At 34.2% G+C, this 26,612-nt stretch overlaps 1 protein-coding gene across 2 annotated transcripts in view; it reads left to right on the top strand.

Moving 5' to 3' along the window:
- The window catches only part of ZFX (zinc finger protein X-linked), a 57,807-nt gene extending 32,482 nt beyond the window's left edge, over positions 1-25,325 (top strand). For both annotated transcript variants that reach the window (XM_020989873.2, XM_020989874.2), the window contains exons 5-9: positions 18,253-18,402; positions 18,597-18,740; positions 19,362-19,496; positions 20,072-20,212; positions 21,251-25,325. In XM_020989873.2, the coding sequence (XP_020845532.1) occupies positions 18,253-18,402; positions 18,597-18,740; positions 19,362-19,496; positions 20,072-20,212; positions 21,251-22,434 (1,754 nt within the window). In that variant the 3' untranslated portion in view covers positions 22,435-25,325. The remainder of the gene's footprint in view (positions 1-18,252; positions 18,403-18,596; positions 18,741-19,361; positions 19,497-20,071; positions 20,213-21,250) is intronic.
- Positions 25,326-26,612: the final 1,287 nt, after the last annotated feature.

Here is a 26,612-nt window from a genome sequence, read left to right as displayed (position 1 = left end):
AAGAGATCATACGTTTGTAGAGCCATTTGTAGTGGTAGAGCCAATATTTGAACCCAGGCCCTTTGACTTTACCATCCTTTCCGCTATTCCACACTGTCTTTCAGTACATAGATTGTGTTCATGATTGGGGACTAATGCATGGAATATTAAACTTTGGTTTAGCTTTTCAGTCCTTGAAGGTTTAGTTACTTCATTATTATAGTCTTTATTATTGCCACAAGTGTCAAAGTCATCCTTTACCTGAAATGCTTTTACATGGTGTTTTTAATGTCTATTAAGTCTTGGTACCGAAAGGGAGAAAATTTCTTAGACTTTTAATTTTCTCTGGCTCTACTTTGACTATCACGTATTTAAGTTCATTCACAAATGTTTATTAAGTGCCTTTTTATATTCATCATACTTTGAAAATGGACAATTTTCATCCATATATATGTGTGTTGGATTTTTTAAAAATCTTTAATATTATTGAAATGTTTTGTTTATCCAACTCTGTCATTTCCTCTGCCCTACCCTACTGAGCTATCCCTATAGGAAAGAGAAAAACATGCAGTACAACCAACAAGCAGGACAACCATGTCTGATAGTATATATAATATTAAATAAGAAGGAAGGGAGGTGCATTTTCTCTGCTCTTCTCTGGGGCCTGGCTTGGTCACTGTAATTAAACAGCTTTTCTTCTTTTTCTTTTTATTGATGTTTTTGTAGATATTGTTTTGGTTCTGCTTATTGCAGTCTGTATTGGTTTCATTGAAATCTTCCATGCTTCTCTTAATTCTTTAGATTCATTGTTTCTTAAGGTACAATAATTTTTCACTGCATTTGTGTTTGCTTAGTGATTCCCCAGTTGAGATTCTATCTATGTTTGATTGATTCTACTTCTGCTTATTTTAGTAACAGAAAAGAGAGAATTATTAAAAAGGAAAATGAACATTTTCAAATAAAATTTACTAGTTATCCAACCAGTACCATAAAGACTTTGTTTATTGCTCTTCTCATTTCCCTTTTCATTATTCTTCGTGCCTTTCTATTCTTCTGTTTCCTTCATGTCTTAATTTTGTTTGTGCACTTAATTTCATAGCTGATTGAATAGAGTAGTAGAGATTTTATACAAAGGCACAAAATATGCTCCCATGTCCCTTTTTATAATAAACAGTAGTTGGTCCCCGACTGCTTTTTGTCCTTGATGCTTTCCCTGCCCCAGTTTCTATGGAAACAGCTGAGCAGAGAGGAGTGACAACTGGAGGTTTACTGAATAGGTGAGTAGGTTTTCCATTCTGCTTCCTAGTGGCATTAGTATCACTTCTCATCATGAGTCAGCTATTTTCCAAGTTATCTAGGGAAGGATGTCATGATTAAATTGTTACTTAATAAAATATTCTGGGATTGTGAAAAAGCTTTTTTGTGACTACAGTTTCATTCTAATTTTGATTTTCTTAAAATCCAGTTTCTTGTAATAATGGTTAACTCTTGGCTTTAGTTTCAAATTAGGAAGTTCTAGGCTGTTGAGTGACAAGAGGCAGGTGCTTACATTTGTTTGCATTATTTTTAACTGTCTAATCTTTTTTAATGTGAGCACAAAATTTGATTAACGTGCTATTTACATTTATTGCAGAAAGTACACTCATGATTACCCCTGATCCTCAAGAAAATGTTATGGACTTAGAAAAGATCTAAAAAGAGCATCTTAAATGATTGAGATGAAGGGCTTACTATATAAAGACAACTTAACAGAATAAAATTTTAGCCTGGATAGATGAAGGCTAAGCAGAGATATGATTTGAAGTCTATAAAATCATAAATGGTATTGGCAAGGGTTTTATTCATCAAATCTGGTAATAAAAGTAGAATGAAGAATGAGTCTTTGAAGTTCAATAAATCATTCAATAAACATTTATTATGTACCTGCTATGTGTGAGCCACTGTATTGTGTTAAGTGCCAAGGATAGAAAAAGAGGCAAAAGATAAGTCTCAGCCCTCAAGTGGCTTATTATCTAAGGAAGCTCATTAAAGAAGTCATTCAGGCTTTAAAATAAAATTTTGATTTGAAAGCAGTTTTAGACAAATGAGTGCTAGATCTATATTGAGTTACTAGGGGGAAACTAGTATGTTATTAGGGTTTTAACTCTCACCTTTAAAGATGATGGTAAGGAAGATAGGCAGAGACAAAGATTGAACTCGAATAGATCTTAGGGCTGACCTAGTGTGATATTTCCTTCTTCTCTAGGCTAGTGATTCCCCATTTCTAAAATAAGACAAGACAAAATGTATTTTTAAAGTACTTGTCAGTCTTAAAATGAGCAGACTTTTAAAAAATTTAACTTCACTCCTATTGTGACCATTTTAGATCTATTCTAGTCCTGGGAATCCTGGTGTTTGTATTAAGACTTTTTGGTAGCTTCAGGGTAAATGAATGTATGACTACGACAAGGCCAAGATGATTGGACAATATCCCAAGACTATAACTGTACTAGTTCCAAGCAGTGTGCATACTGGCTGCATAGGTGAATTAAATGATAACTAAATCATTAACTTGGTTTGGTTTTATGATGCCTAAGTTAGTGTTTGTCATTTTGTGAGCCAATTTAATTAATATATTCAAGGAAGATTTTAGGCAATATTGCATTCTTTGATTCACTCAAGTCAACTGGATTTTGTCCTATTTTGTTTGTCCAGCAGTTCTATACAAAAAGCAAATGCCTTTTCTAATGTTGTTAGGGTCCTCTTGAAGAAAAATTCAGGATATATCTTGTGCTTTATTATCTAGAAGTGTATCTATATGAGAAGTTTTGCTTTTTAAAAAAAAGTTATTTTACTATCAAACTATTCCTTTAAGTTGAGTTTGTGGTAGTTATACAGATAGGTTTAAAAAACTGAGGATTTTTTAAACGTGGTGTGCCAAAAGTTACTAGAACTTGAAACTACACTGAGATTTTTGGTACACAGCATAGAAACACTACCACCACCCCTTCCAAAAAAAAGAAAAGAAAAGAAAGAATGTACTTATAATAGACTTTAGGCCAAAGAGTGGGGAGAAATTGAAGTAAATCCTGAAGGGTTATATGTCAAGTTTAGAAAGAAAACTGTTTACTATTTCTGAATTTAGCCAGCTTATTCCCATGGCTCCACAATTCTCCATCTTTCTGATTTAGAGTCACAGATTTGGAAGAGACTTCAAAGGTCCTTTATGTCAATCCAAGGCCTCCATTGTTGGGGAATCTCTAAATTTTTAAGAATAATCAGGAAATTTTAGCTTAAATAATTTTCATTGTTACTTAACAGTAATAGAAGCTACCCCAGATGCCCTTTGTTAGAATCCTATTCAGTCTTGTTTTTCTGAGATTTCATCCATAAGATGTAAAATTTTCTAAAATGTACCTGTGCCATATAATAAGGAGGGAAAAATTTGCAGCAGTTATTTATTATAGCATGTAAATCTTCGATTTTTTTCCTCGTTGCCTTGAGTGGCATTCATATTACTTTAGTTGAATGTGCCACTTGCTAAACAATACTTTTACTCTCCTCAGACCCCTCCCATTTCTCTAGCAACTAGAGATTTCAGGTCCATCTTAGAAACCAGAGACGGACCTGAAAAAAGGACTTTGAGTAGGGGAAAAGGGAATTAGGAGCTAAAGGCCTACCTAGCTAGGTGGAATGCTAGTCTCTGTCATCCTTTGGAGCTCTATAGCCCTAGAGAGAGCTTAGCAATCTTGATAACTTCATGTTTGTATAGTCTCTTTAGAGAATCTTTTTTGATTATTCTTCTTCACCATGACAGTCATCAATATGCATTGTGGATTGATAATTTCTACTGCCAACCAAATCAGCACGCTACCTTAAATAGAAAACTACACAATGGCATATCTTTCCTGAACAGAACTACCAACTCTTTGTGTAGTTAAAAGGCCATTATCCTTACCTTTTATTTAATGGGAAAGTCCACTTGTATATGTTACTGCTAAACTCCAGCAAAAGGTACATCATTTTTTGAGCAATAAATTGTGTTAGCATATATAAGTTTGATAAATTATTCATATAGTAATCCTTTGCTAATTTGCTTATATCTTTTAACAGTATATTATTGTGAAGATCTTACTGTTAAAAAAAAAAAATCTCAACAAATGAAGAACAGAATCTTATTTTTGGAGGATACAAAGAGATATGTATGGTCTACCTCTTTACCAAAATGTTTTTGCAGTTTTAGGAGGTTAAGTTGTAGTGCCTACCCCAGCCTGCTTATACATGTTGAATTATGTTATACTTAACTTTCTCTTCTTAAACAAGTTGTTTTAATATATTTCTAGAGTGGAGACCAAAATTGGGATTAAACAATTAAGAGAATTGCCTTAGTCAGGCTTAGGATACATCAAGTTTAGTGGCTTATCTCTTAGCTTGGTAAACCAAAGAATAGTTTGTGGAAAGGCCTGTTTTATTTTTCCTGGCCTCATTATTAAAAGGTTAGTGACAGACTACTTAAACTTATCATTTTTCTTCATAACCAATTATGGATCTGTTTTCTGTGAATCTGGCTAGACAATTTTGGAGCTGTTTCTGTATTAAGCTTGTTCCATATCTTGGGACAACTAGATCCATATACATTATACCCATTATGAGAAACAATATCTTTTATTACATTAATTCAGTTAGCAAATATTTGTTAATTGCCTACTATGTACAAAGTGCTGTGTGTGGCAAAGGGGAGATAATAAAGTTTAATTATGATTTGGTTTTTGCCCTATAAGGAGTTTGTAGGATAGTGGAGAAAGGGAAATATACAAGCTATGGTAACTACAAAACAAGATTATGTGGTCAGTGTACTAGAAAGTAACAAGAAGATGCAATCTGATTTTTGTTAGGAAGGTTGTTGCTGACAGAATCAAATAAGGTTTCACAGAGGAGGGGCTACTTGAGTTGGGATTTAAAGGATGGGTAGAAATTCAACAAGGCAAAGGTGGGATTAGGGGAGGTGGTGATGAAAGAGAGGTATTCCAGTCATAGGAAAGAGTGCGAGCCAAGAAAGAGGTTTGGATCATGCAGAGAGTGTTCAACGGGCAGATAGTCCACTGTGACTAGAATGTACAGCCTTGAATAGACGTCAGAGTCAGGGCCACAAAATCCTCATGACCAGCTTCATGATGACAGCCATAGCCTTTGGATTTTTCTTCTGACCTCAGTTATAGGATCTTTTCTCTTCTCCATTCTAAACCTTTGTTTCATCATCTGTGAAATGAGAGAGTTGGACTAGATAGATATCAGAAGTCCTTTTCCAGTTCTAAGTCTATAATCCTGTAACTCCTTGCATTTTTATAGTTTTACACTCTTCAAGAAATGTTAACATCATCTACCGAGTGCTTTTTCTAAAACAGCTGTGTGATAGAGATAGCATAAATATTATTTATATGTTATAGATGATATGATGTTGAGAGGTGTTAAGCGACTTGACCACAAATAGCTAGAAAGTATCAGAGCCAGAACTCAGACCCTCAAGTCTTCTGATTCTTGTAGTGTGATTTATCCACCACACCAGGCTAAGGGGTTAGAATTTCATTCCATAGGCAACATGGAACCACTGAAGACTTTTCTTAGTACATGAGTGACATGATCATGAACTCTGCATGGTCATTAGTATGGCAATGAAAGATGAATTGGAAGGGGAGGAGAGTTGACAAGGAATCTGTTAGGCTATTAGTGGTAATAAAAGCCAGTACTGAGGTGGTGGCAGTGAGGGTGGAGAGGAGACAGATGGAAATTTTAGTGCAGAGGTGTAATTGGCAGGACCTGGGAACTGATTATATCTATGAGAAGTGGTAAAGATGGAGGAGTTCCAAGGGTTTTTGAATATGGAAGCATGGATAAAAATAGCAGTGCGGCAGACAGAAATAATAAACTCATAACCTCCATGAAGACCTCTCTGGACTTCCCCAATTGTTGGTACTCTCTCTTTCCTCAGTCTTCCTTATGTTTTACTAATTTGTGTATAAGATATTCAACCCCAAATTTCTAGGAGAGTGTAAGCTCCTTGAGAATAAATTATTTATTTCTTGTATCCTTAACACCTTAGCACAGTGCTTTAGGGGTATCAAAAATTGCTAAATTAAAGTTCAGAAAAGGAGAATGTTTAAGGCCTTGTTTAGGGTGCCAGTAGGACTGTTAGACAGAGATGACATATAAGCTGTTGGCAGTGTTGCTCTAGAGCTCTGAAGAAATGTCAGTTCTAAAGAGAGAGTTGGGAGTTACTTCTTTACAGGTGGTAGTTGAAGCAATGGTAGTGAATGTAATTTCCAAATAAGAAAGAGGTAAAGAGCAAAAGATCAGAGGCTTCCTTTTTTATTCCTTTATATTGACCTTTTTAAAGTTGGATGAAGTACCACTTAATTCCAGGAAACTGCAATTTGACAAATATTGAATCCATTTTTTCTGTATTAATTATAGCTATTTTTAAAGTGTGTTAAGGTTTACAAACTGTTTTGCTTATATTATCTTTTTTTAATCCTCAAGACAACCATGCTGTTATTACTCCATTTTATAGATGAAGAAACTGAGGCTAAAGAAGATCACATGACTTGCCCAGAGCCAAACATCTAGTGATGTCTGAGGAAGGATTTGAACTCAAACCTTCCTGACTCTAAACCCAGCACTCTATTATGTTACCCAGCAGTTTCAATTATATTAATAAATAATGTTCATGATTTTGTTGTCTCCAGTAATAATCCAGGTCAATTTTATCTTTCCAGAGTGAAGAATCCTAATTTTTAATCTGTTGTCATGAGAATTTCACTTTCTCTAAACTGTTTTTCATCATTTCAGTTTTCCTTCTTGTACCATATCAACTCTTTCAAATCCTGAAATATGAGATATGGTAATTTATTCAAGTATGAGTCATTGTGGATTTGAATGAAATGTTGCAGATTTACTTGTTTTGTTTCCAGTGCCTCTCCTAATGATGCCTGTAGTTTTGATTTTTTTTTTAACCTGTAGTAGTATATTGGGTTGAGTCAAAATGTTACTTAGACTGGTGTCTACAGGAACAGTTTCTTTGAGATACCATCCCTTGATCATAGTGGATAACTAAAAGCCCATCATTTCCAAAGTACAGCCAGGCTATTTTTCCCCTTAAACTACTTCATACATGCTTATTTGCCACTTTTTTTTTCTTGTCATAGAGATTTTTTTAAAAAATCTTCAGCTTTTTGATCTATTGATTTGAGTCTCACCACTCAGAAGAGCACAGACTTACAGACTTTGGTCAGTTCACAGGGTACCCTGTCTTTCAGATTATTTATAAAAAATGTTAAACTAGGTTTCCTACCAATCGCTAGGAGACCTCACTGTTAATACTTCTCCTTCCAAAGACGTGCCCATTTAACCCTTATTTGTTTTCCTGTCTCTGAACCAGTTCCCTGTTAAGTGACAGAACAGAATAGTCTCATGGTATTTTTTTTCCCTAAGCCTTTGGTGTGGAACCTTGTCAAAAATATAATGTGAAGATCTAAATAACTGAAATAGGACTGGAAGGGGACTTTAAAGACCATCTGTTCCAAGTCTCTTTATTTTACAGTTAAGCACACCAGGACCTATGAAGATTAAATGACTTGTCACACAAGTGGGAAATGTCAGAAAAGAGATTGGAACCCATATTCTCTTATGCCCAAGCCAGTATTCTTTCTGCTGTAACCACACCACCTCCTCCCTTTTCATCTTAATTTATCACTTTAAGAATGCTTATTGGGGCAGCTAGGTGGCGCAGTGGATAGAGCACCGGCTTTGGAGTCAGGAGGACCTGAGTTCAAATGTGACCTCAAACACATAACACTTACTAGCTGTCTGACTCTGGGCAAATCACTTAACCTCAGTTGCCTGAGATTAAAAAAAAAAAAGAATGCCTATTGACATAATTTCCCCAATAGAATCCATATAGATAATTTATTTTCCTTTGCTTTTAAAAAACTGTTTTTTTTCTACTTTGTTATTACGCCTTGGAAAGAAACTTAAAGATCAAAGTTAAGTGACTTTTCCCATTCTCTTATGTGTAGTAGTGGGCAGCTGGGTGACAGAGTGGATGGAGTACTGAGCCTGGAGTCAGGAATACTCATCTGACCTCAGACACTTTTTAGTTGTGTTACCCTGGGCAAGTTGCTTAACCTTGTTTGCTTCAGCTTCTTCAACTGTCAAATGAACTGGAGAAGGAAATGGCAAACCACTCCAGCACCTTTGCCAAGGAAACCCCAGATAGTCATGAAGAGTCAGACATGACTGAACAACAAAAAGTGATAGAGTTAAGATTTGAACACACATTATCCAACTCCAAACTTAAGTTTTCTGGCCTTCTACTAAAGTTATTCTCACATGATCATCCTGGGTTCTCAAGGGCTATGCTAGAATAGTGGAAGTTCTGGCAGTTCCTAAAATATTGTAAAGTCTTTCAATGTGGGCCTGGTGACAGACTGTATGTTTTTTGTTACAGAAACAGCCTTGATAAGTTTAGAGAGATTTGTCACCACATTTTTTTGGCAATAGCAGCTTTCAAATACTATGTATGACATTCGCAGAAGAGTTATGATTTGAGTGATTGAAGGGAATACCCACACCAACAAATTACGGATTCTTGAAATATTATACATGCATTGTTAACTGTGCTATCAATTTATATTTATTCAGTGTAACAATTTAAATTCTCAATTATCTAATTTGCTTATTAGAACTGTGTTTTGAAAAGATGCCTATTTTCATTTATATTTAAGCTGAGAAAAATGTCTCCAGTTATCCAACTATATCTCTTTATATCTTGATGATTTTATTTTGTGTCATGGCTTCTTTTTTGTTAATTGATTATAGTTTTCTCTTTCCTTCTGTAACCTTTTTAAATTGATATTTGTATTCTTGACTCTTAATTCCATATTGTTCTTTGAAATTTTGGAATACTTTTGGAGTAAATCTCTTTGGATCATATTCTTTTAAATGAGAAGGGTACAGTAATTAATTTGAAAATTTTTTTAGGCATTACATTGGTCAGGAGAGATAGTCAAGTGTAGCTATCTCTTTGAAAAACCTCGTTGCCACTGGCAATCGTTATTATGTCTGTCAGCTGTTAAATTAGAATAGGTTTCTTAGAACAGATTAGTTTCCTAGGAGATTGCATCAGTGTGAATATTCAGAATTCATTTTTTCAGGCTTTTCTTTTTGGTTTTCTTTAATTTCCATGGAAAAATTAACCTGATTTTTGGGTTTTGTTTTTTTTTTTTGGCTGGAAGTGTGACTTTGAGTAAGCAATTATCTCTTAACAATTTGTATAAACAAAGAACCAAATTTGTTTTCTTAGTTGCTTATACTGGTCATCCATTCATTTAATTTCCTTGCTGGTAATAGGTAGAGCTGATAGAAAAGACATGATTACTATTCAGGTAACTCCTTCCCATTTTTGCCAGAGATGAATTAATGTTATGAAATACCCTTGTCAGGGGCTGTTTTATCTCTTCCATTAAAAACAGGTTTGTAAGGCTGTACAAAAGCGTGACGTCATCAGATATTGAGGCTTGTACTGTAGTTAAGCTGTGTAGTGTCTGGTGCTTATGGGAAAAAAAAAAAGACCAGCACCATCTCTTATCTGCTATTCCCTAGAAGTAGAATACAGACTTAGGCATTTCTCTTGTGATTTGATCAACAACCAGACCCTTAAGGGTGAAATGCACAACTCCAGGACTGATGGGACCCTGGCATATTCCAGAGGTACTAGTTCTCTCTCCCTTCATCTCATGCTCCAAAGTAATACTCAAACCAGTAGGATACTAGCAGCCATACAGTGCCCTCAATTAAATACCCAGAAAGCCATTCTTAATTCTGGAGTAGAATTACTCACAGGTACATCCTCAGCTAGTAATCTCTCCCAACAGTGCCAACCTACTTCTAGCATACTTCAGCCTGAATAAACACTGTTTTATCATCCTGATCCTCTTCCCCCAGCAAACACAACTACTCACATACCCCTGTAAAGATTGATCTGATTTTATCTCATCCCTGTATGTAGTAGTAGGTACATGTTTGCATTAGGAAAGATTTCAGCTATTTATGCTATGGTCCACCCTAGGAAATTTTCGAGTTTGGGGACAGGATCATAGAATAGATTTTAACCGCCATTGAATTCCATTTTACAATGACTGCTGTAACCACATGTCAGAAAACTGCCAAGGTTAATTAGCTTTGGACTGGAGGTGCTTGTTAATTGCTATGAAGTATATTGCTAATTTCTAAACTAATACTAGCATACTTATAGAGAAATACTGTACTATTTTCTGTTGTTTAAAGTGTCAGTTTTGTCAAAGAAAGAGAATAGCAGTTGATCAAAATAGTTTTTTCAAATCTGAGTCATATATTTAATTTTCTTTCTAAATGGTTCTCTTGTTTCAAGCTTCATTCTTGATGGTTTGTAGACATATGGTTATCCATAGACATGCTATTGTTATTTTCAAATGTAATGACTTCTAAATTTTATCCCATCTTGTTCAAATAATACTTTTAAAATATTCTTTTATGGTTTTCTAATGGATAGTACTTAGTCTTTAGGAGAAACTTGTTAACTTGTTATTTCTCTCCATGAAGTATAAAATAGCTTGCACTTTGGATATAGGCAATAAATATTTATTGTGTTCATTTAATGGTTACTTCTGGTGACATTTTTCAAATTGAATAATTCTAAAATTCTCTGATTCTTTTGTAAAAACCATTTTATTGCTTTCTGGGCCTTGATTATGAAAACTTAGGTTTCACAGATCAATGTAGAAGAAAAGATGGATTGTTCCTTTTTCCATTTAAACGTGTTCTGCCATTCTCACAAGTACATATATTTTGAAATTTGAACATGCAACCACTGTTGTATTTAGTGCATCTGTTGTTAAAATGCTGCCTTTTTTTTCTTTTTACTGAAACTTCACAAAATCATTAATAACCATATTCTTTAGAAAAGATTGTAATAAATGAAATGCCATTTTAAAGCAGAATAACTTCATGTTATTTTAAATGCCTCTGGCTGCTTTTTTTAACATAAAATATTTACTGTTTTATTTTTAATCCAGTCATTCTTTTAAATTCTGTCCTCTCAGCCCCAGTGAACGCTTCCTACCCAGCAACTGTGTGTGACAATCTCTGCCTCTCTAGGGAAAGGAAGAAAATGATATTTTTCTGTCAGTATTCTAGTTTTCTATCACAGTTCACTTAAGTTCAACTTTTTTTTTTTTTAGTGATAAGTTATGTTATTATAATATTGTTTAATATTCTCTTGGTCCTCTTTTCTTCAATCTGTATCACTTCAGGTCTTACCATGTTTCTTTGAATTTCTCCTACCACACGTTTATATGCCACTATTTTTAGCCATCCCCTACTTGGGATTAGTCTCATTTTAGTTGCAATATTTTTGTTATCACAAAGAGTACAGCTATGACTATTTTGGTTTTTTATTTTTATATTTATTTTTGAAATTAATTTATCTTGACTTATCAACAGTTACTTCCATAAAAAAAGAAACTTTCTCTAGAACAAATAAGTATACTCAAGCAAAAATAAATCAACACACTAGTCAGGCTAGAAAATGTCTCAGCACCTCTGATAAGTGTATCACATTTGTGCCTTCCACCTCAAAGTCTCTCCCACAATTGCCTTCATTTCCCCATTTTGTTATCTTTACCAGTTTCAGAGGTGTGAGATGAAACCAGGACTTTGTTTTTAGGAATATTGAGTTTTGTGTTCAGTTTCCCACAGGGATGAACCTAATCTTCTTAGATCAATCAATCTGAGAATTTGTCTTAACGATACTTTCCTTGGGCAAGTTGATACTACAAGTTATAAAGAACTTTCCTTAACTTAGTCATTTACTTGAACTAAATTTTCTTTCTCATTCTATTCCTTTTCCTAGAACTTATGGGGTTTTTGAGTTTTTTGAAAAAGATCTTTATTGATAACTTGTTTTTGCATATTTCCTGAAGTTTTTATTAATTTCTGCTGGCAATATGGATAATTTATTCCTGTGATTTTTAAGGCCGTGATTGTATTAAAGCAGTAAAGGCCTGCATTCTGCAGGAGAAATTAATTAGGAACTGAAGAAAAGTTGCATTGTTGTTAAAGAGGCAATTTATAAAGATCTAGGCAAATTTTCATTTCTTAAGTGTCATTAATTGGAGGTTTTTAACCTTGCACAAAGGGATTGGACAAGAGGTGTCAGACATTAAATCATTAATTTCTAGGACTTGCAAAAAGCTCCAGAATATCATGTGCTAGGTCCTTAAAAGATCATTAGAAGGGTTCTCTCCAATTTTTAGAATTTTATGGGACCCAAAAGAGGGAAATGAGAATGTGAGGCTGCCACTATGCATCTTTGAAAGTGAGGTAACTGAAAACAATGAGCTCTAATTTGAGGTGCTAGCAGCTAATGAAAAATTGAGAATCTGGGGAAATTTGGAAAGTTGAGATTTTGACTGTTAACCAGTTGTGATTGTAAGTTCAGATTTGATTTGGTAGAAGTTTGTCCTGAAACTAAATTGTATTGTGGTCTCATGTAAATTGAAATATGTTCTCCTATTTGGATATATATATGTATGTGGTGAATCGGATTAATATAAAATACACTGGATATTTGGCATTAAGGTGATAAGGTTGGAAATTACATGAATCAGTAAAACTGGAGTGCAGATGCGGTCTTGGATACTTGCTAGCAATGTGACACCACTGTTTGCCTTGGTTTCCTTGTCTGTAAAACGGAATAATAATAGCACCTACCTCCCAGGGTTGTTGTGAGGTTCAAATGAAGTAATAAATGTAAAGTGCTTCGCGTAGTGCCTGGCACGTGGTAAGCAATCTATATAAGTAATATTATCATCATCACCATCAACTGACTTCAGGAGGAAGTCCCTAAGTAGACTAAGGGACATAGAAGCACAAATTTAGAGTAGGAAGGGATCTCAAAGATCGATCATCTAAGTCCAGCTCCCTCATTTTTCAGATGAGGAAACTAGGACCTAGGAAATGATTTACTTAAGGTCACATACATTGTAAGGGTTATAGGTGGGATTTGAAACCTGGTCTCCTGATTCTAGTTAGTGTGTTTTCACTGCACAGATATACTTGTTAGTAATTGAGTTTTGCTCCCTTGAAGATAATTGGGTTTATTTTTTTAATCTGTATGATTTCCTAGAAAATGTATTTACTTATTTAACAAGGGGAGGAAAGTACCTTCAGACCTTCAGACTGTATTTTAATTTAAACTCTTAGGATGAGAAGAGATCTGAGCAACTCATTTCCTATTAAAATAATACCTCATTTTCCTGAAAGTAGGACTGGAGTGTTCTGTATAAATGAGACATCCAGAAAATTGATAATTATTATATATTTTAATTAACCTAAATCTCTCCATTATAATGGTTCTTGGTGGAGATCTTTCTAAAGCGTGCTGATTTGCCTTAGGATACAGGGTATACTTTATAAATTTTTTCTTTTTTACGTACTTAAGATCTTATCATTATGGACAGGCATCATTTGTTAATATAATAGTAGATACAGACAGGAATCTTTTTATAGATAGTGTGAGACAAAGGACTGAATGGGTTATCACTTATCATGTCCTTTGACTTCTTAGCATCATTAAAATATTGTTATTTCTATATTATTGATGTCCCACCTTAATCTCCTAGTTTGCATCAAACCATAAACATTGCATTACTTTTGTTGATGTGGTGTGAATTCTAAGTATATGTGAATGTGTATTTTGTGAAGGCTATAAGCTATCACATATAAATTCTCTCTAGTTACAATTAGAAAAATATCCTTCTTCAGAGAAGATACCAGGCAACAGTTTTCCCAAGACTATCCATAGGATCATAGATGTAGACCTAAAAGAGACATCAGACACCACCATCATATCCACATTCCCTCCAACCTTATCAATGAGGAAATGGATGCTTAGGGAAACTGACTTGCACAAGCCCATACAGGTAAAAATCATCAGAGGTAGTACTTGAACTCTGGTCCTCAGGCAAGAGTCAGTACTCTATTATTCCACAATTACCCTGTAATGTTTGTGATTTGTGAGAATTTAAGCATAAGCAACATTTAAATCTTAGATAAACTTTCCTGTGACATTCCCTCTGTGATAACATTTGGCATTCTGGATAAGACCCTGGGTGAGTAAGTGAAGTAACATTGGCAGGAACAAAAGATAGGGAAAATATTAATAGATATTCTTAGATCAAGCTCTCAGTAGTTGTCTAGTGAAAGAGAGGAGCTTTGCTATCAGGTTAGCCTCTGATTTGGAAATATTCTTTCACTGAAGGCATGAAAAATATTTTGGAAACAACTAGGAAAAAAATTATTTTGTCCATCCATAAATAAGCTCTGAAAATTCTAGGATAATTATGTTTTTTAGTTGAAAAAAGTTTGACTTGTAAAGCTATTTTGAAGTAAGAGCTCACCATCAGAGATAGCTTAGGGCTATGACAAGTTAGGCTTATTTGGCTATCCAGATGTGAGTACTTTTAAGGGTAGGAACCTGAGAGAACAAGGTGTGATTGCTTAGTCACCATTGCATGATCTTTGATTATGGAATTATAGATTGGAGAGGATAAAGATTGTTCCCATTTTTCCTCCCTCCCCCCAAATGAGTCTGTAAAATGATAAGCTGGTAAAGATAGCTATGATTCCTGATGAAAGTTTGATTATCAGACTAGAAAAGGAAGTAGTGATCAAAAAGAGCTTCATGATTTCATCTAGATCAGATCATGCCAAAGTAATATGATTTCCTTTTTTGACAGATTTACTAGACGTTCTGTAGGTTAATTTATGTAAGTTTTAGCAAAGCATTAGCTAGTCTTTTCCTAATCTCTTTATGGACAAAATAGGCTTAATGTGCAATTAGCTGGATTCAAAATTGGTGGTATGACTATACCCAAAGGGTAGTCAGTCATGAATGAATGGATTGATGCTGATTTGGAGGGAGCTGTCTAGTGGAACATGTCTGTAATATGAAACTTGGAATAGCCTCATAATTGTTTCCCCAGTCTCTCTTCATTTATCTCCCATGAAACTGTCTTTGATATTTGTAAGGAAAAGTTTGACGTCATCACTTCTGTGCTTAAGAGGCAACACATAGCCTCTAGGAACATATACAAATTCCAACATTGACCAAAATTCCCATCTTTAGGGTGTAAGATGAAACCTCAGGTTGTTTGGATTTGCATTTCTTTTATTAGTGATTTTTAGTATTCTTTTATATGGTTAATAGTTTGCAATTCTGCTTTTGAAAACTCCTTTATCCAGTTAACTATTGAGGAATGGTTTTTGGTTGTATGTAAAGTTAAAAGATAATTTCCTGTGTTTCTTGTTTGGTTAAGAATACTGTGAAAACAGATGATCTGCTTCTCTTCCGAGCTTTTATAGTATAATTTTTAATGTTAAGGTCATGTGACCATTTAGAATGTTCCTTGGTGACTTCATGATAAAGGTAGGCTCAATGACAGCAAAAAATGTGTTGGAAAATGTGGTCTTTCTTGATCCCAGAAATTCATGAGACCTGGATTATGCAGATGCTGCAGTATATCCTGAATAATTTTTTCAAGAAAATTATAGCTGGCTGGATCTGTATATAGGAAGCACTAAATGTTGTCATTTGAAAAACAAAATTGCTTATATCTTAACAGAAAGGGAATGACTCGTTACCAACATGGTTGTTCAGAATCAATTGGCAATGTTCTGTTGGATTGTCAATTGGCTAGAGAAGAGTTAAAAGTTATAATAGAGTAGATGGAAGGAAGGAGGGAAGGAACATCATGCAGTTATAAGAATTCTACTGTCCTTATATGCAAGCTGTTGATTCTGAAAAATGGGAGATTGATGACAATAACTATTATCATCAATTATCTCTATTTCTTAGAGAAGCTCAGTTTGTGTAAAGTAATTGCCATAAGAAAGCCAGGAGAGCTTAAAAACTACCTAAACAGGCCAAATAATTTGATATCTTTACCAGAGACACATTAACTTGGTTTGAGGTACTAGCCCAATTACAAAGCAGTTAGGAGGGCAGTACTATTCTGTGTATGACATTGGACAAGTTATGTAAGCTAAGTCTCATTTTTCTCATATGTAAAATGCCCCAACTCTAGATCTGTCATCCTGTAGTATCAGTGAATCAATAGAATGATGGGAGATTTTAAACAGTTTTACTTCACAAAAGAATGGAAAGTAGCAGAGGGGAAAATGAGCCTATGGAAATCTTGTTGAATATTCATGTGATTGCCTATGTTGGTTGTGGAGTTTTGAGATCTTTCTCAGACAGCATATAATTTGGTGGCCACATTGACCATATCATTGTAATTGTACACACATACAACAGTAAAAAGAAAAAAAAAGACCAGTATTAATCGTAAATCATAACTCTAGTTGCAAAATCCAACCTTAAAGGCTCTCTGAGACATAAAACTGGGGACATAGTCACTAGAGGTATTCACTCATGTCTTTGTAGAAGTCAAAGAGATGAAAGAGTCTCTACTCATGTTGAGGTCTTCTAGATACTTTTGTTAGCAGATAACATTATGCTGATTAATCAAGCCGCTGAATACTGTATGGCTTTTCTCTTCAATGAGAAGATATTGCCCGTTAGTTCATGAAGAAATGGTATTCCTCAGATTATATATGAAGTTGGATAAGTATCCTTAATCTATCAGTGTATTCACATTGGGCAGGAACTGAAGAAGGAACTGAAGAGTAACCTAAATCTAGAGTTATAGGTTGAGAATAGGTTGAACTGCATATGGAAAATTTCCTGGTGCTTCCAGTGATTTTAAGCTGCTGCTTGGCACAAAAGCTTATGGTTTTGGCACCTACATTCTTCTAGGGTTGCTATATAGCTGCAAATCATGGAACACTATTCTCTCCAAGGAATCAAAATTGCAAATGACCAAAGGGCAGTGGAGAAGTGCACGGTAGGTATAAATAGGCTACATCCTGTCACTAACAGAGACTTGCATGCAAAAAGGATGTAGAAAACATCCACGACATGTGACTGGAAAAACAGATGGCTTAGTCTAGTGGCAAGATCAAGCAAATTGTTCTCAGTGGTTATACTAATACCTACAAAATATTAAAAGACTACCGTGGATTTAGGTGAGATCATGGATAAAAATTTCATAGGTTACAAAGGTAGGAATGGATTTGTACTGGTGGTTGAAGGAGCAATAATACTTGTATTGGAAAGATCCCAGATCAGTTAAAGTAAGTGAGCAAACCAGTCAAATTAGGAAATGTTATTTAGCTTTTTTTGTTAAATATTCCTTTAAGGCAATTAATTTTTAAAAAATTGAACAAATTTTCCCTCTGGCATGTATTATTAATAACTATATAATGATAAGTAAAGTATTTGTTTAAATAGTTCCAAAGAGCCATTGATTTCACTGGTGTAGGTACTTCTTCCAACAAGAGATTATATACCCTTCATACTTGAGTAAAAGCACATGCTCCTTATGAATTCCTATAGTCATAAAGAAAAATTATCACCTAGTGACCAACCTTCTGGTGAACAGCATTTATGAATTTTGCTCGTGTTCTTTAGAGTATAGACTCTCAATCTCTCATGCATACTTGAAGCCTTTCCATACTATGGTTCACTAGTAAGTATCTCCTTTGAGATTGATGGTCACCTCTATTCCATGGTGATGCAAAAGAATATTTTTTCTCTCATGTTTTATTTAGATGTTGTACAAGATCAGTCTTTATTTACTTTGTTTATACCCAAGTACACCAAGAATGCTACCTAAATATATGTGCTTTTAAAGAGTTTTGATACTACGTTATATGGTTATTTTTATTCTTTTTAAATAAATTGAATTTTGTTTAGCTGTTTAATATTATAAACAATCTAACTTTTCATAAAGTGTTTTCTACAAGGCTGTTAATAATAATCAAAAGCAAATTTTACCAAAAGGTCATGAGTAAGACTTAGGAAGTATTTTTTGTTTTTCCTGACTTCATTACTACATTCTTTCTATAGAAATGAACAGGTTGTGATGGGTATATAGTTTTAGTGTTAAGTATTACAAAAGTAGTTTTTGTGTTACATTTACAATTTTGTGTATGTGTCTGTGTGCATGTTGGCTAGATATTTTTTTTCTTCCCATTTTTAGTTTTCCAGAAAGCCACATATTTTCCATTTGTAGTTCTGTTATTACTAACCTCATTGAAACCTAGTTTTACTTGCCCTATTTTACAATTTTACTTTTGTAGTGGATGATGCTGGGAAGATAGAACATGACGTCTCTTCTGAAATCACCATGGATGCTGAATCTGAAATTGACCCATGTAAAGTAGATGGCACTTGCCCTGAAGTCATCAAAGTTTATATTTTTAAGGCAGATCCTGGAGAAGATGATTTAGGTGAGATAAAATGTTTACCATGTATTATATATCTTAACCCACTTCTTAAATCTTATCCCTTTTTATATGTCTTTTATGAAATAGTGTTTCAGTGAAAGGACAGTGCTTTGAACAAAACATTTCAGTGTAATACTGTAACTAACTAGATATGAAGCCTGAAAATAAATTGTTTGTTCTCTGATTATTTCCACTAGGTGGTACGGTGGATATTGTGGAGAGTGAACCTGAGAATGATCATGGAGTTGGACTACTTGATCAGAGTAGCAGTATTCGTGTTCCAAGGGAAAAGATGGTTTACATGACTGTAAATGACTCTCAGCAAGAAGATGAAGATTTAAGTAAGTAGGTGGCCTTTTTGTGGGAGAAAATTTTATATGATTTTTAGGAATTTTTTTTCACTTGATATTTGACAGTAATGGCAACTCTAATTGTAGAAAAATTTATGTGACTTCAAAAGCTAGAAAATAAAGATGCTCTATGAAGCTTTTCTTTGTGTGCCTAAAATTTTATAGGGGGTAGCTGGTGCATAAAAAGACCAGGTGATGATTGTAATTTGACCTCTATTTATTTATTTTTTTCTTTATTGATGTAGTAACTATATTAAAATGGAAAAAAAAAGTCATTATCTCAGATTTAGACTCAGAGACTGTTAGAGGAGGAAAGAGACATTAGCTATGGACTCACCCTCATACAACATTAATATTAGAAAAAGGATCTCAGTGATCATCTGGTCCAGCTTCTTGATTTTTACAGATGAGAAAACAGGTCTAGAGAAGCAAAGTGACATCCCTTCAGACACAGAACAAATTGTTAGCGGTGATTGAGGAGTAGAACCTGTGCTTTCAGATTTTTCATTCTAAATGTGCTTATTATTGTCCTACATTTTACCTGCCTTTCTGTGGATATCTAGAAATCTGCTTGTGGAAAATGTTGTTAATGCTTATTTCTTTATTTTTTAGATGTTGCAGAAATCGCTGATGAAGTTTATATGGAAGTGATTGTTGGTGAGGAAGATGCAGCAGTGGCACATGAACAACAAATTGATGACACTGAAATAAAAACTTTCATGCCAATAGCTTGGGCAGCAGCCTATGGTAAGTCTCAGGAAAACTCTTCAAGTCCTGGGAACAACAAAAAGCTGGTGCTTTTTCTATAAACATCTGTGCACATTCAAAGAATCCTCTTTGTGGTTTAAGTCCCAGTAAGCTAAAATACCAGTGCCTATAAAGGTTATTTAATTTCAGCAAGGATAGAGGAAGATTATAAAGTCTACTTTTTGTCTCTATTTTTAACAGGAATTTCCTTCATGTCTATATTACGTAGAAGGAAGTACTGCAAGAAGTACACAGACTTCCAAGCTGAAAATTTCCATCTTGATAATATCTGCCCCGTGGCTTTACAATTTTGGGAGACAACAAGGGATTCCATGGGGCAAAATGCTGTAATGTGTTTTTTTAAGTTGACAACTAGGAGTTTCCTAGACCCACCTCCCCCATCACCAAAAAAAAAAATTTTTTTTCCTATAATTCATTACCTAGGATGGGGAATTTCTGTCATTCGTGAGGATCATGGCTATTTTTGCAATGTTATTATTAATAAAGAATCCATAATACAAATAGTCTTCAAAGTGATAATACTGTATAATTTTGTTTTTAATGCGCATTGTTAGGTAATAATACTGATGGAATTGAAAACCGGAATGGCACTGCAAGTGCCCTCTTGCACATAGATGAGTCTGCTGGACTTGGCAGACTGGCAAAACAAAAACCAAAGAAGAGGAGAAGACCTGATTCCAGGCAGTACCAAACAGGTGAGAAGTTAATGACATCATTAATGCAGTGTTCACTCTCTGGGGATTTGACAGTCATCCCTTGGGTAAAAGGAAGAGTATGACCTTGGGCTTACCACTGTATTGCAATACTTTTTAAGCTATAGTAGCAAAAACATGGATTTGTATGTTGAATTTGAAAATGCAAGATAACTTCAAGATGTGGAGAGAAAAGAGGATTATTAACTTGACTGCTTCTAATTCAGATGAAAAATTTTTCCTTATCCCTGCCATGATACCACTATTTTTTAGAAACTTAGTGATATCTTTTGTTCTTACATCGTGTTTATTTCTAAATATATCCCTCCCTGGTCACATATCTATCAGACTGTCCCTTATAATAAAGGTCCCCCCCTTTTTTAAGGGGGGAACAGTAGAGTAAAACTAATCATGTCTGACAACATGTGGATATGCCGCCCATAGTCCCATAGTTCTGTAAAGTGGGGTGGGAGGTGCATTTCTTCTACTCTTCTGGGCCAAGCTTGTAACATAAGCTATTTAAAAGAAGAAACAAGAAGCCATGTTATGACAGTCTAGGTATGACAGTGACATTCAGTGTAATTTCTTTGCAGGAATATTTTAAGGTCTCTTGGCTTTTTTTTTTAAAGTATTTTAGCTATATGTTAAGTTCAGTCTAAATGACGGTTTTGGAAGAATTAAACAGAAATGTGAAAAGTATTATGTTACTTTTTTCCTTTATGATTTGATCTGATACTGTAGATCTCAACATTGAGATGGCTTCATTTGCTATTTTGAGCTTTTGGCATTTACCTTTGGCAGATGGTAGGGCAATACTTGGTGAAGTAATATCTAATACTACTCAGTGGAGGAAAAGGCTATGTCCATAGTTATGGACATAACTTTTTTTGATGAGGATGTCTGAGTGTTGGAGAATTGTAGAAAAAATGCCTTAAATGTAATTTAAAGTTACTTGTCTAATAATCTATAAAACATATAATTTAAATGCTCTTAAATCTTTGTTTTGATGTTCATAATCTTTTCTTTTTTCTTCCTGCTTAGCAATAATTATTGGCCCTGATGGTCATCCATTGACTGTCTATCCTTGCATGATTTGTGGAAAGAAGTTTAAATCTAGAGGATTCTTGAAGAGGCATATGAAAAACCATCCAGAGCACCTTACCAAGAAAAAATATCGATGCACAGACTGTGATTACACTACTAATAAAAAAATTAGTTTACACAACCACCTGGAGAGCCACAAGCTGACCAACAAAACTGAAAAGGCAATTGAATGCGATGAATGTGGGAAACATTTCTCTCATGCTGGAGCTTTGTTTACTCACAAAATGGTGCATAAGGAAAAAGGAGCCAACAAAATGCACAAGTGTAAATTTTGCGACTATGAGACAGCTGAACAAGGGTTATTGAACCGCCATCTTCTGGCTGTCCACAGCAAGAACTTTCCTCACATTTGTGTGGAATGTGGCAAAGGTTTCCGTCACCCATCTGAGCTCAAGAAACACATGCGAATCCATACTGGTGAGAAGCCATACCAATGCCAGTACTGCGAATATAGGTCTGCTGACTCTTCTAACTTGAAAACTCATGTAAAGACTAAACATAGTAAAGAGATGCCATTCAAGTGTGAGATTTGTCTTCTGACTTTCTCAGATACCAAAGAGGTGCAGCAGCATGCCCTTATCCACCAAGAAAGCAAAACACATCAGTGTTTGCATTGTGATCACAAGAGCTCGAACTCAAGTGATTTGAAACGACACATAATTTCAGTTCACACAAAGGACTACCCCCACAAGTGTGACATGTGTGATAAAGGTTTCCATCGGCCTTCAGAACTCAAGAAACATGTGGCTGCCCACAAGGGTAAAAAAATGCACCAGTGTAGACATTGTGACTTTAAGATTGCAGATCCATTTGTTCTAAGTCGCCACATTCTCTCTGTTCACACAAAGGATCTTCCGTTTAGGTGTAAGAGATGTAGGAAGGGGTTCAGGCAGCAAAATGAGCTCAAAAAACATATGAAGACGCATAGCGGCAGGAAAGTTTACCAGTGTGAGTACTGTGAGTATAGCACTACAGATGCCTCAGGCTTTAAGCGGCATGTTATTTCCATTCATACAAAAGACTATCCCCATCGGTGTGAGTATTGCAAGAAAGGGTTTCGAAGACCCTCAGAAAAGAACCAGCACATCATGCGACATCATAAAGATGTTGGACTGCCATAAAAATTATTTCACTGACTTCTGTGGAGTGGAATTGTAAAGAATATTGGCCTTGAGACAGTCAATTCATTTTAAAGCCAATCAGTTGTGATTACAAAAAAATACTGTGCATTGATTTATGCTGTATACAAATAGGATTATTGCTTCTAGTTGGGTTTTTTTTTTTACATTTTGTTAAATAGCGTGTTCTGGATTCTATTCAGTTTGTTTAATAAATGAGGAAAAGATGGCAACAATAAAGTTGCATTTAATAAAGTAATCCCTGCCTCTATACTGAATCTTTCAATCCTAGTAGTTTTTATATTTATTTAAATATTTACCTTGCTTACCTTGCTTACCTTGTTGGTACTCACCTAATACCATTTAACTAAAGATAATTTAAGATTGGTAACTTGCAAAGTGTTCATGTTGACTCATTTGTGTCACAAATTTTAAAGGTATTTTGCATTTTCTCATGATGAAATTGTCATAGACACATCTAATATATATGTATATACATATATAAATATATATGGGAGATTTTATTGTCAGATCTAGCTGTCATAATATGGAACTCATTTAATTGTCTTGTTTACTATCTTAAGATCACGTGACAACAAAACTTTACATTTAAGCTTTTAAGTCTGTAACATTACTGAATGAAAAAGCTGTGGTTGTTTTTAAATTTTCATTTTTAGCAGAAAAGTTGTTTGGGTCTTTTTTGGAGTATTTACATCTTTTGTCAGCACAACAAACTTTTAAAAAGACATACTGAAGATTTTTGCTTATTACTATTGTGTCTGCTATTCCATCTGTGCTTTTTTGTCTTGGAATGGTTGTATACTACAAATGAAACAGTACTGACTATGAATTTTGGAATTTGAGAGAGATCATTCCTATGGCTCATAGAGTAGTTTGCAACTTTGTATGTAAGTGTACCCCAAATTTTATGTATACATATATATCTGTGTATTACTTATTTTACACATTTATACACACATCCTAAGATGATGGCCGAGTTAAAAATTTCAAACTAAAAAGGACTTAATTTACAATAATTTGTGAGAAATTCAGGGATGTACTTGATAGGCCATTTTGTAAAACATGCTATTTAGAGAAGAGACCTCAGGTAAAGAAGTAGAAAGACAATACATATGTAGTATTTTTAAAAGAATAAAGGTATTTTCAATAAATATCCTTAATAATTGAGAAATAGAAATGATACATTTCTAAATAGAATGTTTTTCATGATATTTCAGCTTCATATTATTCCAGAAAAGTAATTATTATGCATACACAACTAAATTCAGTTCTGTGATATAAGCACCTTGAGAGAACACTATATATCTCTCTCATCAAGCTAAGAGTACGAAGAGAATGAAGGAGTTATAGATCTCTATAAATGAGTACTGAATACTGTATAAACATAGCAAGTTCCAGTTATTATACCTTAAACAACTGCAGTGAGTGAAAATGTAAATGGTTCAACACCTTAGTCAGCACTGATTTAAAGATTAAGGCATTTTTAAGTATACAGAAAGAAGAGCTACGGCCTTGTATCGATTAGCCAAGTCTTTCATTGTTTTGTCTTTCATTGCAATTGAATTTTTAAACGAGTCTAAATCAATCTAAATAAGCAAGGATGTAATAGATAGTAGATTCCGGACATTCTTAACCTAAATTTGCTTGAAATTAATGTGGATTTTGAGATGGGGGAGGGAAATACATATAAGTACCCAGAAATGGCTACTGCCACTTAATTCAATTCCCTTCTGTTTCTGGCATTTTTTTGGACGTTTCAAATGCCTCTTCCCATTGCCTTGCCTGCTATCCTCTCAAGTCTGATACCAGTGCTGCCTGTTAACTGTCATGCTGCTCTGTCTTACCTTTGCTTTCTGATTTTCATCTTTCATCATCTTTCCTTTTAGCCCCAGTATTTGGATTCAGAATTGTATAGAATACTACATTTTTCAAAGTATTTGGCAAATCCCCAGGGTGTCAGATTTATTTAGTTGTAAGTTAAGTGCTTCAGGCTGCTATGCAGTTGGACCAGTGGTAATCAAAGCTAAGATATGTTTTCTGGTACTTTAATGTCCATAATACATCGCCCCACATAATACATTTCATTGGTCACATATACTTGTGCAATCCATCGATATCTAGTATTGTCCTTGAAAACTAAATGTTAATATTTTCATCACAATCTTTTTTTTAAGTCTCCCCTGGTAATCTTGATTTTCTTTTAAACAGTGTAAAAGAACTGAAAGAACATGCTGTAAAAATGAAATTAGTATAAAAGTAGCCATTTTAACTATATTTTTTTAAATAAACTGAAAGATAAAGAACACAACACTTTACACACTTTGTATTTCTCTTACATAGTCTGGAATCATACACAATTTTTTTTTAAAGCACAATATTGAAACCTTTAAAAGGTAATTAAGGGTTTGGTCAAGTGGATTTTGTAAAATGTATTCGTCTGTATAAAGAGAAAATGAAATTGTAGTTATTGTTATGTACTGACATTAGTTACAGGATAGTTTTAATTCTTAAAACAATTTGCTTAGCAAATGCTATAAAATGGATGTTTCAGTTAAATGTTTTAAAGAGGTACAGATTTTTACAAGGACATAATATAAGTTATTGTTCTGTAGAAATATCCTATTAAATATTGTATGTCCCTCCCTCTGTACACTTTGTAAAAAAGTAAAATACATAAAAAGAAAATCATATAGGGAAGTGTGACATTATTGTAATTGTGTACTTGAGAATAACGTGCAAAAATAAAAATCAGAATATTTTCCTGTTAATGAATGTTTAGTCTATTTGATACCAGTACTAAGTTAATGCTTTTTCTTAAGAAAAATGTACAGTTTTTGTAAACCTAATAAACAAAATACAGTGGATTATTTTCATTTCCCCCTTTCTTAACTCATTTTGTGCAGTACTGGAATGCAAAATGTCATTGCTTTGAATTTTTGACACAAATGCATATATTGAGAATCCTTTAGTTCTGTGATTTTGCAAGTAATATTTTATAAAATTTGAGGTAATTGGTGAGGTCTTTAATGAGTATGTCCTTGAAATTCATTTGTGGGGTTTTTGTTTCTTTAGCAGCCATTGAGAGGAAACGATAAAGAGAAGAAAAATATTGTACAGACTAGTGCCGCAATGTCCATAAAGCTGTTTTTGAGAGGATTTAGAAATTTTTTTTTGCCACAAATCCACAACACATCAAATCAGTGTTTAATTTCATGAGCCTTCTTTATGTCCATGACAGAAAAACATTCCACGTGTTTTTCACTCTTTCAGATGACTAGTCTAATAAAGGACTAACTGATCTTGTCAAATTTGAAGCTAGTTTGAAGTTAGCTAGCAGGAGTCCTAATAGCAACCCTGACAAGACAGGATTAAGGTGACAGAATTACTAACATTCGATGACTAGTTTAGTAAATAAGTGTAATCATTTCTCAATATAAAGTAGTAATTAAACTTTGCTCATCTGATGCATTATCTGATTATGGAGAAAATAATTCTTCAGTGAAAAAAATCTTAGTAATTGAAACTACCATCTGAAACAGTTAAATGGAACAAAATATTGTAATTGTTAACTTATTTGAAGTTGTGAATCAAATGTAAAAACCATAGCAATCCAGGATTCAGCTAACTAATTTAATAAGATAGCTAATAAATAGGTTTAGCCATCTCTTGAGTCTGTACATTGTCTATTTCTCTCTTTATCCTTTGGGTATCATTAACAGCTGTTATTTTCCCCCCTTAATTTTGAAAGGAAAAGCAACATTAGAGCACTGGCAGAAAATTAGGATCATTAGTCTGACATTTCATTATATGGGACATAGAAGGCAAAGTATTACAAAACATCAGAATGAAGAAGTGGAGGTGAAACATACTTGTGAAGTTTGAACTTCATGCTTACCTTGTATGATTTGGATGATAAAAGTTCAATAAGATGTCTATCTTGTTAACATCTCTCCCATTTCATAAATTTTACATAGCCTCTGATATGTTACATTCCTTAAAGGGTATAAACAGAAGGTCAACTAAGTAAAAGGTAGAGACAAAGCTTTTGTGTTTTATTTTTTTACTACCATAGGGGTATTTAAAAGTTTTTAAATAAAAAAAAACCCCATACTTTCCACCTCTTGCAGTTGTTTTTTAGGTAAGGTCAAGGTAAAGTTTGC

The sequence above is a fragment of the Phascolarctos cinereus genome, unplaced genomic scaffold, assembly GCF_003287225.1.
Source record: "Phascolarctos cinereus isolate Bilbo 61053 unplaced genomic scaffold, phaCin_HiC Scaffold_726;HRSCAF=1367, whole genome shotgun sequence".
Classification (NCBI taxonomy): Eukaryota; Metazoa; Chordata; class Mammalia; order Diprotodontia; family Phascolarctidae; genus Phascolarctos; species Phascolarctos cinereus.
Note: the sequence above shows the minus strand (reverse complement) of the source record. Positions and strands in the feature narration are given on the sequence as shown.